This window comes from Raphanus sativus, chromosome 4, assembly GCF_000801105.2.
Source record: "Raphanus sativus cultivar WK10039 chromosome 4, ASM80110v3, whole genome shotgun sequence".
NCBI lineage: Eukaryota > Viridiplantae > Streptophyta > Magnoliopsida > Brassicales > Brassicaceae > Raphanus > Raphanus sativus.
In genome coordinates, this window is record NC_079514.1 from 51,556,780 (window position 1) to 51,572,801 (window position 16,022).

Below are 16,022 nucleotides of genomic sequence, written 5' to 3' on the forward strand. Positions count from 1 at the left end.
AGAAAGAGAGAGAATGCAAAAGGAATAAAAGAGAGAGAGAGGGGGGATTGTTTACTGAAAGAAAATAGGGTGCTAAATTGTAAATATTGTGAAATATTAGGGGTGTAACTGTTAATTTTTAAAGTTACTTGTTTGGTTCGGTCAATGCAAAGAACATATCAAACCAGAGGTTTCAGGAGATCGCGATAAAACTGTTCGTTACACATATATATATTTTTCGAGAGAGAAAGAAAACAAATTATAAAATCAAATATCTTTAGTAAAAAGATTAAAATTTATCATTACCTTCATTTATTTACAGAGAAAAAAATCATTAGAGATAAGTTGAAGAGTTTTTCTAGTATCTCGGTTGTATATATAGTGTGCGTTGACAAATGCTGAATTTTCCATTCCACGTATAGAAAACAAATAAATGCTTTGATAGAAAACAAACAAATAAATGCATATTGAAAATAACTTCTATATAAATTTGAGATGATGTATGATAAATTATTATTATCAGTAAATACTAGATAATGACACGTATTGAAAGAAAGAACCTCAATATTTTCACACTTGTAATAAAAAAATTGAGCTGAGAAAAAAAATAATAATTAAAATTTACAAAATTGTTTTAGAAGACATACCCAGTGTTTATAGAATAGAAAACAATGAAATTAAGAACCTCTTCTCCGATGCACACCATAAAACTAGGCATGTTGAAAAATGTCAGTACATCTATCTTATTAAAACACAAACATTTTGTTGGATCTAACATTTATTTTGTAAGTTTTTAAATTAAATACACATTTATACTTTATAGTTAAATCTACATTAAATCACAAATGTTCCTTTCTTTAAACTACTATCTATGTTTCCAAACAATATACTTATTTCTTTATACTATTATCAATGTTTCCAAACAAAATATTTTTTATACTACTATCAATTTTTCCCAACAATACAATAATTAATCTTATTATTTTATATCTATCATTTCTCTTTAAAATTTTGTAGAAACGTCATATTTTCATAAATTGCAAAATAATGAACTTTAAATTTGGATTATAAGATTACAAATTATGAAACTATTACAATTTAAATCTAATTAGATTACATATCGGTCATCCATCAGTTCAATTGGTTAGTCTCGGGTTTTAGTGATTTTTTAATATGAATATTTTAAAAACCAAATTTGAATTGTCAGATCTCCGGATTAACGGGTATAGTCACAATCAGGTTGAATTTAAAAACACTGATTTAAATGCAAAAGTATTTTAAATACACATTCTTCTAAAAATTACCAAAATATTTGTTAAGTTATTAGTAAAATTTTTTATCGTAAAATATTCCGTGCTTCCAAAGCACGGGTCAAAATCTAGTGTTCAAATTACAACTAAAAACATCAATTTGTATGTAATATTCTCCATATGGAGGTTTTATGATTTCAAGAGTGACTAGGTGATTTTATGTGCTCATGCACTGATATAAGTATTTACAAATAAATATATTATAAAATTATAAATATTCTTGTTTTCATTTAATTATTTTGCAATTTATATGTATATTTTATTTAAATAATATTATATTATCTTAATTAGACATGTAATTTGGATATATAATATCTATTCGATTTGGTTATTATTTGATATATTGAATTATATTTACTTTTCCAAATTTAACTATAGTATTTTCTGTGCCGAAATAGACTAAATTTTTGATTAATTTTGTTTTTTTTTTGCATTTATACTTTTCATTTTTATCATAAAAATATAGATTGTTTCATTTTGTGGGTTATATTAAGTTATACATATCTCTTCACATCAGTGCATAGTTACTTTTCTAGTTAAACAAAATTTAATTAGTTTTATCTATTGCATTAGTTTTTTTAGGTGTAAATCTTAATTTTTTTATTGCATTAGTTAAGTTCTTCATTTTAATTATATATATATATACACCATCATAAATTATTTTGTATGGGTTTGTAGGAATAGTAGAAAAAATTGAAATGACGACAAGTACAAAGTTTTATAAACGACCATTCCCAATAAAATTTTAAGTTCATAAACGGTTATCATTATTTACAAAATTATTTTGTGTGTGTGAATTACATGTAATTTTATACTTCAGATGTATAAAATATAAATTAAAAATATTAAAATAATCATAAACATAAAAAGTCATATTGTTTTATGTATATATATTATTAAAACTGAAATATCTTTAAGAATTATTTAAAAACATGGATAGCATTATAAAATGAGGATATAATATTGTTTGGAAACATGAATAATAGTATATTAAAAAAAATATAACGGGATTACGTTACTATAAAATTAGAAACCATTATGTTATGAAAAATTATCTATTTGTTCCAGCTTTAAAATATACAAAATTGTCCAAACTAATTACATAAAATAATCATACAACAAAATTTTAAACTTCATATATATATTTCAAAAATTGATTCAAAAATATACATATATTCAAACATTGATTTTTACAAAAATATTTTCCAATAACCATTATAAATTATTTTCAATATATATATAATAAAAATACAATAAAAAGTTTAATTTCAAACACCAACTTAAATTATGGTTTTTATATTTTACATTAAATTTTAAAAATATAATATATGTGATTATTTATATGATGGTAGGTATAAAATACTATTAGTTATATGATTACTTTTATGATTGTACGTATAAAGTATAATTAGTTATATGATGACACATATATGATATATAATAGTGACATGAAAAATAAGTAGCAATATATTTTTGAAAAAATATAGTTGCGCGGGCGCGCAAATTAAAGTCTAGTTCTAGTTATCGGTATATCTTGTATAAATATATAAAATTTTAAAATCAAAATCAAAAATTAAAAATATTAAGCCTTAACGAATTTAACAAAAAGAAAATATGAAAAATGATTTTAATATCTCAATATGTGCAATTATAAAATATCTCTAGTTCGTCAATGATATTTTAGTATATGATATTTAAATTAATTTTAAAAATAATCTGAGAAAATAGACTGATATAAAAAAAATTATTAATTTTAATATATATTAGGTTGTTTAATATTATTTTTTTAAAGATGATTATTTTAACATTAAAACTATGTTTTGAACTTTTCTTTTTATGAAATCACATTATCAATAAAACATGTTTTCTTTCCTTTTTGTAAATATAATTTTCGTTTTTGTTATATGAATGTTTACTTTTTTATATATTATGTTGTTTAATATTATTGCTTTAATATATGATTATTTTAATATCAAAACTAAGTTTTGTGAACTTTCCTGTTTATGAAATAACATTATATATAACATGTTTTCTTTCCATTTTGTAAATATATTTTTCGTTTTATTATATGAATATTTCCTTTTTATTAAATATACTATTTGGAATATATATATATATATATATAAGAAAACTAAAATTAAAAATTTAATTGCCATAAATTATTAAATATTTTAATAATAACAATTAGATTTTGTATTTTGATTCATTAAAAATATCTTTATAATTAACTGTCGTAAGAATAAACGCGAGGTGAACATATAAAAACTTGATTTTTTCAAATAATATTATAGAGATTTATACAGGGTTTTAAAAAAAAAATAGTGTGCTATAACGATTTTTTCAATTTTAAATTGAGACGTGCTGTCAAAAAAAAAAAGGTTGAGACGTCAAATCATACATTTGAAACTGAATATATACGCATTCTTTGTTCATATGGTTAGGTGGTCTCGGCATTTAGCTATAAGTTACTATTTTCATTGCGTAACATAGCATAGGCTTACTCTTAGTAGAAAGTTAGGTAATCTCCTTCTGCGACAATTTGGTGGTTTATTGTGATTTGTTGTACATAAGAATTTAATTTTAAGAGTATTTACAGATATATCCAAAAAAAATATTTTGTTTTGCCTGTTAAAAAATAATAACAAAACACTACATTCCCATGTATGTATTGTAAGTAGAAAAAATCATTGATCTATATTATTATAAATATAGTTTTTGTTAAAAATATTTAAAATCCATATAATTTCTAAATGTATAATTTTCATGTTGTTTTTTGTAAATGTATAATTTGTTATATGTATAATTTTCATGTCCTTTTGAATTGGTATTTTGTTCGATGTCTGCTAAGAAAGCACTCAAAATGAGATCAGAAATTAAATGACACTTTTTGATTAATAAGAAAGATGCAATTTTCGATGTCAGCTAAGAGAGCACTCAAAATGAGATCAGAAATTAAATGACATTCTTTTGATCAATAAAAACGCCAACAGCATTCCGTTCACTTTCTCAATATTCAAATTATATGACACTCTCACCGATCATCTTCTTCTATTTATTTGTGTAACTGCACTTTATTTAGGGGGAATTGGAAAAAAAAAAGACATTTTAAATTTTTGTTTGTCATTTTAAGACTTTTCATACTTTTGACAATTTTGAACATATTCTACTTTGGTTCATGAGAAAATAGTAAATTTAAATTAAAAAATTTACAAAAATATGAAAACTTTTGGAAATATAAGTATGACAATTTATATGTTTAATTTAAAAAAAATCGGAATCATATTTTATTTTAGTTTCTAATCCAGATTAGAATACACATTCTGGTGATCTAATTTATCTAGAAATAGAAATATAAGTTTTATACATCGATATATGCTGGGTATAAAACGTTATGTAGGCTTCCTTGTCATATATATCTTAGGCATATTTTGTGACGTTTCAATATAGTAAGATCTCTTCACTCTACCTATGGTTATATAACGATAAATAGCCATAATTCTATGATATACCTTACGTACTTTTTGTGAAATTAAGATCATGTACCTTTTAACTTATGTGACGCCTTAGATAGAATAGGTCTCCCACGTATTGTACTGTGTTATGGTTTAGGTATGATACGTTTTCTAGGCAAATCCGAAAAATATGGAAACTGCCATATTCAGTTATAGATGTTTCCTAAATCTATCCCTAAATATCTTGGAGAATATTTTCTCCACGATATTCTCCTCCTCCCACGATCTCTTCATCGACCAATCTTCTATTCTTCTTCCTTCTTATTCCATTTTCTTCTCTCCATCATTACAACATGGTTCTAATCTATGTTAAATCTGGTGAATGGATGTGTAGTTGCAGTGACGAGTGGAGTTTCATGGTAGACAAAGAAAGGCGTGGTCGAATGATACCATTAGAAACTACTACTTTGTTGGAGCACCTCAAGATCATGGTGTGTGAGGATTATGGCGTGAAACTTGATTCCATTAATGCCGAGTTCAGCTATGAGATGGTGGATCAAAGAGGGAATCCTCCCATAATAATCAGCAATGATCGACAAGTATCTAACTTTGTGGCCTATGCGAAGAAGGGTTCGTCTACAACCTTGTGTGTCACGTTCTCTAGTAGTGGTGTAAATCAAAAGGAACGCGTCAATATTGATTTGAATAAGGAGCCATGTGATTCAAGTAATGTTGATGATGAGGAAGATCCTGAAATAAATTGAGCAGAGTTTGTCAAAACTTCAAAGGAGTCTTGCGATAGAAGGAAATATCATGTCGCTGCGGATGCTTGCGGTGATGCCGGTTTAAGGAGTGAAAATAATGGAGATAGTGAAAAGGATGATCGAACTTGGAGCGGAGATTTCGAGAATTACAAAATCTAGGTCAAAATCAAGAATCACAAAATCTAGGTCAAGAAATTAAATTGAAGTAATCGAATACCTAATGTGAAGAAACCTCCCAATCTTGACGATATTGATGGAAGAACCCTTCAATTTTGACATTAGCTGATGAAACAACTCAAGGAACAAAACTTCGATTGTGATGTTCCTTCGGTGTGATCGAAGAGGAAGATGACGAACACGAGGGTAGATAGTAGGAGAGATGAAGAGAGCGTTGGAGAGGAGAAGGATTGAGCATGATTGATGAAACAAATCACGAAAGGTCTTCAATCGTCATGGAAGACCTCGGCGAAGAAGAAAGGTGAAAAGTAGAAAGGGGATTAGGGCATCGGGTAAATCGATGCCCCTTTGGTTTATTTTTTTTAACTTTTCACTAATTTTACCTTTTTAATTTATTAGAAAATCTAAATGCATTTTAAATTAATAACGAAAAACTAAATAATATATTATAATTCTACTTAATCGATAATTAAAGGGCATTAGGATATTTACAGGGTTTCAAAATCCTATTTTCTTAAAACATCTAACTAAAATCATAATGTGACAAATGGGAGAAAAAAGTGGATCTATTTCCCAATTTTCTCCTTTATTTAATAATATCATAATGTGACAAATGGGAGAAAAAAGTGGATCTATTTCCCAATTTTCTCCTTTATTTATATTATTATCTTCTTTATTCGTATCATGTTTCTTTTAAATGGTTTCCCAACTGTAAGTAATTGAATCATGATGGCCAAAAGAAAGTGAAGGCTGCTAGGAGCCTAGGATCTCTTTCGTAAGCAAACAAGCTATGCGATGACCTAATTATAAGGATTTTAAAACATTGATAATGGCAACGAGAAAAGAGAAGATACAAGGCATTGCACATCTTATTAAAACGGTGTAAAAGACTAGAACAAGCGCTGCATAAACACAACATACCATGAAACTCGAGCTTTTTTTTTTGTGTGTGTGTGGATATGACTTTCCAAGCTCTGTACTCAAAAAACATAAAAGAAAAACACACTCCTAACGTATCAGAGTTTCTTGGCATTCCCGAGTCTCTTGCTGAAGATCTGGTAAGTCAGAACTGATGGAGAACTTGAGCCATCTCTTTCGATCCATATGGTTTAGACAAGGATGCATCACAAACCCAATGATCAGCATTACAAAGCTCACTGCAGCTACTTTAAGAGACGAGAGTGCTACAACCGCACAGATGAGTAAGGTTGGAGGAACACACATGAGGATGGAACCAACGGTTCCGATAGGTATCTTGTATGGTCTCGACGCAGCCGGGTGTTTCATCCTCATTCTAACAAACGCTATAAACTCCAAGATCATACCAACGCAGTAGAGCAAGTTCTCGGCAGCTACGATCTCTTGAAAGCTTAGCCAAGACAAGAGCACAACACCTGAAGCTGAGAAGAGAATCCCTAGCAACGGTGTCCCGTAACGTGACCTCTTGGCAAAGAAGTCAGGAAGCATACCGCGCTCAGCCATTCCGAGAAGCTGGAAAGAGTCACTACTCATCTCGGCTAAAAACATTCCCATGTTTGACGTGGCAGCAGCCGCTTGAACCCACCATCTCAACCACGCTCCACCTAAGGCTTTAGCCACATCAGAGAAATACCCATCCGTCCATAACTCACGCTCTAACGGAATCGCCCCGGTTCCAGACAAAAGAGGGAAGATGTAAGAAAGTGCGACTAGGATCACACCGTAGTACAAAGCCTTTGGAAGCGTCTGGTTCGGGTTCTCCACTTCACCAGCTAGCGTACTGATCGAATCCCAGTAGTTTAGGTTCCAGAAGAGCGTGTTTAGATACAAGTTCCAGTTCACGTTCCCTAAGTCCATCACAAGCCACCTCGAAGGCTCAAGCTGCGGAATCGAAATCAAACCCATGACGGCAAAAGGAAGGATAGAAAACACACCCATAAGCACAGCAGCCCAGCCAACTATAGTCAAACCCCTGTAGTTCAAGTAAGTAAGCATAAGAGTCAACACCAAGATGGCTGCAACTCTCGGTAAACCGCTACCTAAAGCCGGGACTCCTGACTTCAAATAATCAAGAAACAGAACAGGATACAAGGCGTTATCGATAACACCACTTAGCCACTTCATCCAACCTTGCTGAAACCCCCAGAACGGTCCCAAAGCAGAGGAGACCCAGACGACGTAACCGCCGTTCTCAGGGAACATTGTGCCCATCTCAGCGGTGATCAACGCCTCGGGGATACTCCAAACGAAAGGGAAGATGATAAAGCCTAGAAGAGCTAACAAGGGTCCAGCTGCATTCACACTGTCCTCCACACCGAAAGGACCACCTGAGACTTCGTAGAATATGAGGAAAATGAGTGGTAACATTGACACTTTCCTAATCTTGTCGGTCGCTTTGGGAGATGGAGTCTCATCATCAACAACGCTTGTGTAAGGAACCTCATTGTTGTTGTTGTTGTTGTTGTTGTGGTGGCTCATCTCAATAGAAGCTGATCGATTCACTGTGATGATTCTCCGCTTCTGCAATAACGTCATCCTAACAGATTAGAGAAAACTTGATGTATAATCTGTCCGAATCAGAGTTTATTAGTGTTAAAAAAAATAGTTTTTTTTTTTTAATTATTAAGAAGTTAAAAGTCCAAAAAAAGAGAAAATTGATTTAAGGTTGAGAAGACGAGAATCCCCGTAACAAAATTTACTTACAGAGATCGATGATTTTTTTCTGGTGAAGAAGGGACTGGAGATTCTGATGTCTTGTTACTGAGTAAGACCACCGTAACCGCAAATTTCTCCGGCGGAATTCTCTATGTGTGTGTCTCTCTCTCTCTCTCTCTCTCTGACTTCACGGCTCTGTTCTGTATTGTGGAGGGCAAAGTTGGTTTAGGGCATCTCTTTATATTTCATCTCTATGCTGTTAATGGAGGAATATTTATGAACCGTTCGATTATAAAAATCGACGGTCCGATATTTGGAACAGTTGGTAAGTTACATTTCTATCCTTTTACCCGACCAGTGGGCAATTTGGCAACGAGTTTTTTTTTCACTGCTAACGTTTTCTTTTTCTTACGGTTTGATTGTAAGGATTTGGTAATGGACCTAACAAGGGAGTGTGGTTGGGCCTTCTTTGAGAACGACCCTCCAAAATTTTCGAAATGTTCGAAAACAATGTTTATAACCCGTCTAGCAAAACCATATGGCAGAAATTAATGAAATGCTTTCGTTTTGGAGGAAAAAAAGAACTACATGAATTGAAATACTAAATCCACGAAGAGTATCCTGGACAAAAAGCGATAAGAAAGGCGACACAAGCTTCAATCTCTTCCGCCGGCGCGTGACGTCAGATCCGTCGCCGGCAGGATCCCTCTCTTCCCTTCCTCCTTTTTACCTGCTCTCTTCCTTCCTTAGCTCTGTGACGTCGATATGTCAGACTCCCTGGTGGCTTGTTCATCACTAGATTTATAGATCTGTCTGGATAGAACTAGATCAGATGCTCTGAACTCTTCTCTGGTGGTTCTACGAGATGTTGCGGGTTCTGAAGGAGGGTGACTCGGCTTTTAGAGTTTTGATTTCGGCAGATCTATTTTCAAATTCTTCGATCTGTCCGAGTCAAGTCTTGGCAGCGACGGCGAGTAAAGGTCGTCGTCATCCGGAGTTCCAGCGAGGCTAGTAAGCTTGGCGTGTGTTGGGTCTTGTGGTGGTGGTGTGGTGGTGCGGAGAGTCTTGCCTGAGTTCTGGAGCTAGCCCCTTCGTGGTGGTTTTGTCCCTGGAGTAACGGCGTGGTTGCGTTGAGCGTGCCGTGGTGAAGCTCTTCGTCTTGTGTTTTGGTGTTGTGTCTCTGAGAGGCGGAAGCTCCAACAGTTATGTCGCCGTCAGTTCTTGTTTCCGGGAGGTGGAGGCTTCGTCAGCTCCATCGTCGCCGGTTTTGTTGCCGGAGGGTAAAGGATTTCTCAGTCCTGATCTGTCGGCTTTAGTTGATCCGGTTTTTTGGATCTTTTTGGTGGATTTGGGTGGCCGTAGGTGGCTTATAATTTCCTCGGTTCGTGCGGTTCAGAGACCATCGGTTTGTTCAGTCGGATGAAGCTTTCAATGTGTTCGATGAAGCTTTCCGGTGAACAAAGATGAAGAAGAGGTCGGTTTCGTCGGAGGACGATGGAAGCTCTCCGTTGGAAAAGGTGATTTGTGTGCGGCACTTTATCTTTTGTGGTGGGTCGTTATCGTCGAAGGAATAGTTCTCGCCTGGCGATTGAAGCTTTCTACTTCAGGAAACCCAAGAGATGAAAGTGTTGTTGATGGATGGAGTGGGTTTGAGAATCCCGGTGTGGTCCGATGATTAGCGTGGTTTCTCGCCGGCGGTGGTGAGAGTAGCTTCGGGGCTTCAATGATGAGGGATGAGATCTCGATCTGCTTTGATCGATTGATGCGCTCCCTGAGAAGAAGAAGTTATGGTGGTGACTTGGTAAGCGGCGTAGGAGTACGCGCTTGGTGTGACCGGTGAGATGTTGGCTCTGCAACGGTGTAGTTTTCTCCGGCGGAAGCTCTCTCGGCGGCGGCGTCTCAGACGGTGGTAGTGGTTTGATGAAATGGGCTGTGGGCTTTATTTGCTTTGGTTGTAGCCTATTTGTTCATTGGGCCTGGCTTTTGTGTAAGTGTGTTTTGGGCTTCGGCACTGTACTTGCCTTTGGGCTTTAATATAATTTCAATTTGGGAGAAAAAAAAAAGAATTGAAATATTAAATTAAACAAATCACAAAAAGTTATTTAAGTTATTTCACAACAACTAGGTGTTTTCCTGCACCATGTGCAGTAAAAAAATTTTAAAATATTTTTAATAGATAAATATAAATTATATTTAACTTTTATTAATATTATAAATTTTCTTTTCTTATCAATATTTTAATATAAATTTGATTTAACTGAACATTAAAATTAAGATAAAAATAATTTTTTTTATTTTGAATTATATTTAAGAATGTGCATGTATATATTTTAAATTATAATCTGAGGTAAATTTTCTATCTATTTATTTTAATTAAATATATTAAATAAATATGTAAAATTGCATAATTGTCAAAAATTAAAATTAAACAATATTTATAAAATATGTAGATATATATAAGAAACTAATAATTTTACGATTTAATTTGATTTTATGATTTAATTTTTATAATTTTTATAATTTTTTAAAAATATGTATATATTTTTGAAATATGTTTAATTTAAATGATATTTCAAATTTTGAAATGCCATAATTGAATATAATCGAAATTCGAAAGTTTACCAAAAATATAGATTAACATTAAATATAATTGTCCATGTCATATTAATCTATAAGACATGTCATCAATTTTAGTAGTCATGTCACAATTATTAATCTAGGTGTTTTCCTGCACCATGTGTAGTGATGAATTTTTAAAAGTTAAATTTTATATTTTAAAATGTAATTTATTAATATTATATATTTTTATTTTTGACCAATAATTAATATAAATATCATTAATTAAGCATAAAATTAAGAGAAAATATTTTTTATTTATTTTAAATTATATTTTAGAATGATATATATAAAGTTAAAATTTTAGATTAAAAAAATATTTATTTCATTTGGTTAAATGTATTAAATCAACTTGTACAAAATTACTAAAAATCATATAAAATTGTATAGTTATCAAAAATTAAAACTAAATAATATTTACATAATTTGTAGATACCTAAAAGAAACTAATGATATTACGATTTTTCTTTTTTTTAAATTCCGAAAATTTTAGAAAATTTTAGATAATAAAATTTTTATAATTATGAAAATAAATTATATAATATTTCGAAATTCAAAATATCATATTTGAATATATTTATTTTAGTGATGATTTATGACTTATTACCATATTCCACAAAGTTTACCAAAAATATAAATCAATATTAAATATAATATATGAGTTATTGCCATATTCTAAAAATATTTTCAAAAAAATATATCAGCATTAAATGTAATTGTCCATGTCATATTTAACCATATGACATGTCATCAATCTTAATAGCCACGTCATAATTTTTTTGTGAAAATGATTGTAAAGAAGACATGTGGCAAATCACTTCTCAAATATAGACTAGGGGATTAAAATATTACATGAAAATTTACAATGTCGACAGATCGGATTTTAACAAAATTTACAAAATGTATTGAAAAGGACCATGCATGCACGCTATAAACTATTGAACTTGTGAAGGTGGTATGATGATAGACTAGATCTGATCCCTTTGATTCCATAGAGGATTATGGACGGTTGAGATTCAAATTCCATCTAGTAACCTCCAAAAGATATCTGAGCTCTCACGACAGGAACACCTTTCATTGCAAAGATTGCTTCATTAACCTTTGTTGCATGATTCACAGCTTCATTCATCCTCTACAACCACCATTAAATAATTAAAACATTTCTAATCAATAAGTTTGATACGTGTTATAGGTTTTAGGGATTGTTTTTAGTATTTAATAAACGAAGAAATTTTCTTCTTGAAAGTAAACTTTGACGTTTGGCACAAGCTATAAAGTTAGAAACAATCGGTTTACGAAACGTATAAAGCTACGTACAAACAAGAATCAGTCTTTTTCAACTACAGAGATTGTTCACTTAAACAGATGCGAAAGCTTAGGGAGTGGTAGATTTGGATAAAGCCTATAATTATTTTTGTGATGTTAGTGATATATGAGGATTATAGTTGGTAAATGTCTGCTTATTATGATTGGGTAATTGTTATTCTAGAAACTTTGATTAGATTAGATGATTGTTAACTTTTTGATTAAACTATAGAAATAGGTTTTTAGATATTTTAATCCAAGTAAATGAATATTTGATAAGGTGAAGCTTCCGTGTTTAGATATTTTATAGACACAAGAATCAATATTATCAACAAAGCTATTGATTCTTGTGTCATAAGTAATTCTAATTCAATAGCTTTGTGGGTCTATGTGTTGAAGGGGACTAGAGGGTAGCAAAATGTGGCCGAGATAATCATTTCTAAGGTGAAGACAAAAACAAAGTCAAAACTGTCACACTCTTCGTTACTCAACGTTAATTCAAGTGTCAAGATTCAGTTAATTCAAATTTTTGACTGTCGCATTCATAATCACAGTACTGAATGATTAGTTTAATGACCTTTGACCATATCAATATAGCATAGTACTAGTAAATATCGACTATCTACCGTGGCTCCGTTCTGTATGTTTATAGGCCCAACCTGATCCCAGTTTGGTCGAAACTATTTTGAATTTAGCTTTGATTTGATCTTGTTGAATGAGTTACACTGCAGTTTACAATTAAAAGAAACAAAACTTGGATCTGGTCTGTTTTGACCAGTCCTAACAAAATTAGTCATATGTGATAATGATTGATTATAGTCAACTCGTAAAAAAATGATTGATCAGATCGGGCTTGCAACACTATCAGTCTATCACTTGTGACATTGATAAATAAGAAAAGATGTCATTCATCTGAAGTAATGGTATAATGACAATGGACTGCATTGCTTCTCCTAATATTTTACGAACAAGACTTTGCTCCAACAGTCTACAGATTACAATCACGAAAGAGAAAACACATTACAAAATAAAAGAAAACCAAAAAGTACTTTTTAACTACTTTCTTTCCGATTATTCACCACCACAAGCCAAATAAAAAAGGGTTTATTTGTGAAATAGCCGAGAAATTGATTTTATAGGGAGAAGGTAGAGAAAGATAGGAAGAAAAAATAGATGAGAGAGTGATATTTTGGTTAGTGAATGAATTTTGTTTTTTTTTTGGTGTTATACCAGTCAATATCCCAATAAAAAAAGCTTGAATCTGAAAAAAAAAAATCCATGAATCTTTAGAACGTGAGGATACATACGTCATTTACTATTACCACTAGTCAAACATTGACCAGACTATAAACTCAACGGCGGTGATGAACTGTACCTAAATCCACGAGCTTCTTCGACCTATTCGCGCAAAACGACGCCGCTTCCGACAACCTCCGACGGAAACCTGGTTTTCCGTCTAAACGGACAGTGAGGTCTAGCTCTCACCAACGGACTCAAACAGAACCCCATCCCCGTCGCGATCCTCCTCCTCCCCGAAGTTTTCACCGCCGGCGTTCTTCTCGATCTCCCCGGCGTTTCCTCGACTGATCCCGACGGTGTTGGCTCGTATTCATCTCTCGCAGGCGACATTCCGCGGCAGAACACTCTTTGTGGTCGACGATGGCCGGAGATTGCGTCTTCCGGTTGCTTCTTGGAACGACCGGTGGAGAGAAAGGAAGAGAACCACGAAAAATGAGAAGTACTCTCCGAACCGTCGCATGATAATCTAGAAACCGGTTTACAATCCGAACCGTAATTTACAGAAACCGGTTTATGATTGGAGCCGTGATCTTCAGATCTACTAGCTCTGAATAGATTAGAGAGTCTCGAAGCTTTGACTCCTCTCGGTTTAGAGCATCGGTTCGGTTCGAAGTCCTTGCATGAGAATAATCCGAGATCCACCTGAGGCGCGGCGAGGAACCGGCGAATATCCCCACCTCCGGCGTCGGATTTTCTGCTGGTTACGTAAGGAGAAACAGAGCGAGGGAAGATCAGAAGCGGAGGTGGTTTGTCAGATTTACGCGATTGACGAGTGTTGTTGTTGTCTTCAGCGGCAGCGTAAGCGGCGAGGGAGAGGAGACGTTCGTGGAGACAAGAAGCGCAGACGCCGACGTTGCTGGTGAAATCGACGGTGTGTCGTTTACACCTCATCGGAGGAAAGGAAAATTTGATTATGCTTATTTTGTTTGGTCGAAAGTTTCGGGGGGAGTTATAGTGATGTGACAAGCTGTTAGATGAGGAGGATCTGGTGGTAAAGATTTTGTCTTCTTCTAATGAGATCTATCTGTTTTTAGATAGAGAGAATTAAGATGACTCTGAGGAGAGAGAGAGAGATAAAGCATTCTCTGTTCTGTCGGGATAAAGACAGTACCTACGAGACTAGCCATGTCTAATACTTTCTCAACATGGTACTACTACTTTATTTGTTTTTTTTACAACTATCAAAAACAATTAATATATCATCATAAATATACAAGAAAAAATTAAATTATATTTTAATTGCACAAGATTTCGGACAATATTTTAATTGCACAAGAGATGTTCCATGGGTTGCGGACAAATAAGGCGTGTCAAAACAAATTTATGGCCATAAAAACGGACATGAGTAAAGCTTATGATCGGGTGGAATGAAGCTTTATTCGGGCTTTACTCACAAGAATGGGATTTGATCATTACTCGGTTCAGTTAATGCTGGAATGCATATCTACGGTGGAATACCGAGTTTTATTAAATGGACAACCGCGAGGACAAATTTTGCCAAATCGTGGGCTGCGTCAGGGGGTTCCTTTATCTCCTTATTTATTTATCATGTGTACGGAAGCACTTATAGCAAATATCAAAAAGGCTGAATTTGATAAAAAGTTGACCGGAATAAAGGTAGCAAGGGCTTGCCCTTCAATATCTCATTTGCTCTTCGCAGACGATAGTATCTTTTTTTGTCGAGCACGGAAGGAGGAATGTGAGACTATCTTGGCAATTCTTAAAGAATACGAAAAGGTTTCGGGACAGCAGATAAATTTCCAGAAGTCGTCAATTCAATTTGGCCATAAAATTGATGAAGTGACCCGGCAGGAACTTAGGGACATTATGGGAATTCAGAATCTGGGTGGGATGGGAACATATTTGGGGATTCCGGAGAGTTTGGGAGGCTCCAAGGTGCAAGTCTTTGGCTTTGTTCAGGAAAGATTAACTAATAGAATTAATGGTTGGACATTTAAATTTTTTACGAAAGGGGGAAAAGAGGTAATTATTAAATCAGTGGCAACGGCTCTACCTAATCATATTATGTCGTGCTATCGTATCCCGAAAACGGTGGCAAAAAAACTTACCAGTGCAGTAGCCCAGTTCTGGTGGAGTCCTAGTGGAAATACAAAAGGCTTACACTGGAAATCATGGGATAAGGTTTGTGAATCAAAGGAGGATGGAGGGCTAGGTTTTAGAGATTTCACGGATTTCAATACAGCTATGCTTGGAAAGCAACTATGGAGACTAATAGAGAAACCAAATACTCTATTCTCTCGTGTTTTCAAAGGTCGATACTTCAGGAATGCATCACCCCTGGACCCGATCAGATCGTATTCGTCATCCTATGGTTGCGTAGTATGGTCTCTGCTAGATCTCTGGTTAGCAAAGGACTAATCAAAAGGGTGGGATCAGGGTCTTCCATATCAGTATGGAATGATCCCTGACTCCCAACCAACCGCCCGAGACCAGCAAACAAAAAACAAAATATTCTTCTACCAGAT

General features: G+C 33.3%; 2 protein-coding genes across 3 annotated transcripts; both read right to left on the bottom strand.

Annotated features, from left to right (window-relative positions):
• Positions 1–6,531: 6,531 nt before the first annotated feature.
• Positions 6,532–8,536, bottom strand: LOC108843548 (probable polyamine transporter At1g31830). 2 transcript variants are annotated; one of them, XM_057009619.1, is made up of 2 exons: positions 8,365–8,536; positions 6,532–8,181 (listed from the first exon to the last, which is right to left on the bottom strand). In XM_057009619.1, the coding sequence occupies exon 2, from the start codon at positions 8,137–8,139 to the stop codon at positions 6,691–6,693; it is 1,449 nt and encodes a 482-aa protein (XP_056865599.1). In that variant the 5' UTR covers positions 8,140–8,181; positions 8,365–8,536; the 3' UTR covers positions 6,532–6,690. The 2 variants fall into 2 exon arrangements, with proteins under 2 accessions (XP_056865599.1, XP_056865598.1); XM_057009618.1 differs by having other exon boundaries at positions 6,532–8,197.
• A 4,875-nt stretch (positions 8,537–13,411) lies between these two features.
• On the bottom strand, positions 13,412–14,635 carry LOC130512016 (uncharacterized). The gene has a single exon (XM_057010071.1). It carries the CDS (start codon positions 14,425–14,427, stop codon positions 13,636–13,638), a length of 792 nt encoding a protein of 263 aa, XP_056866051.1. The 5' UTR covers positions 14,428–14,635; the 3' UTR covers positions 13,412–13,635.
• Between the last annotated feature and the right edge of the window lie 1,387 nt (positions 14,636–16,022).

Bases quoted from the DNA above. Each gene is read 5' to 3' on its own strand.
- LOC108843548 (XM_057009618.1), bottom strand. From the start codon at position 8,196: ATGACGTTATTGCAGAAGCGGAGAATCATCACAGTGAATCGATCAGCT.
- LOC130512016 (XM_057010071.1), bottom strand. From the start codon at position 14,427: ATGAGGTGTAAACGACACACCGTCGATTTCACCAGCAACGTCGGCGTC.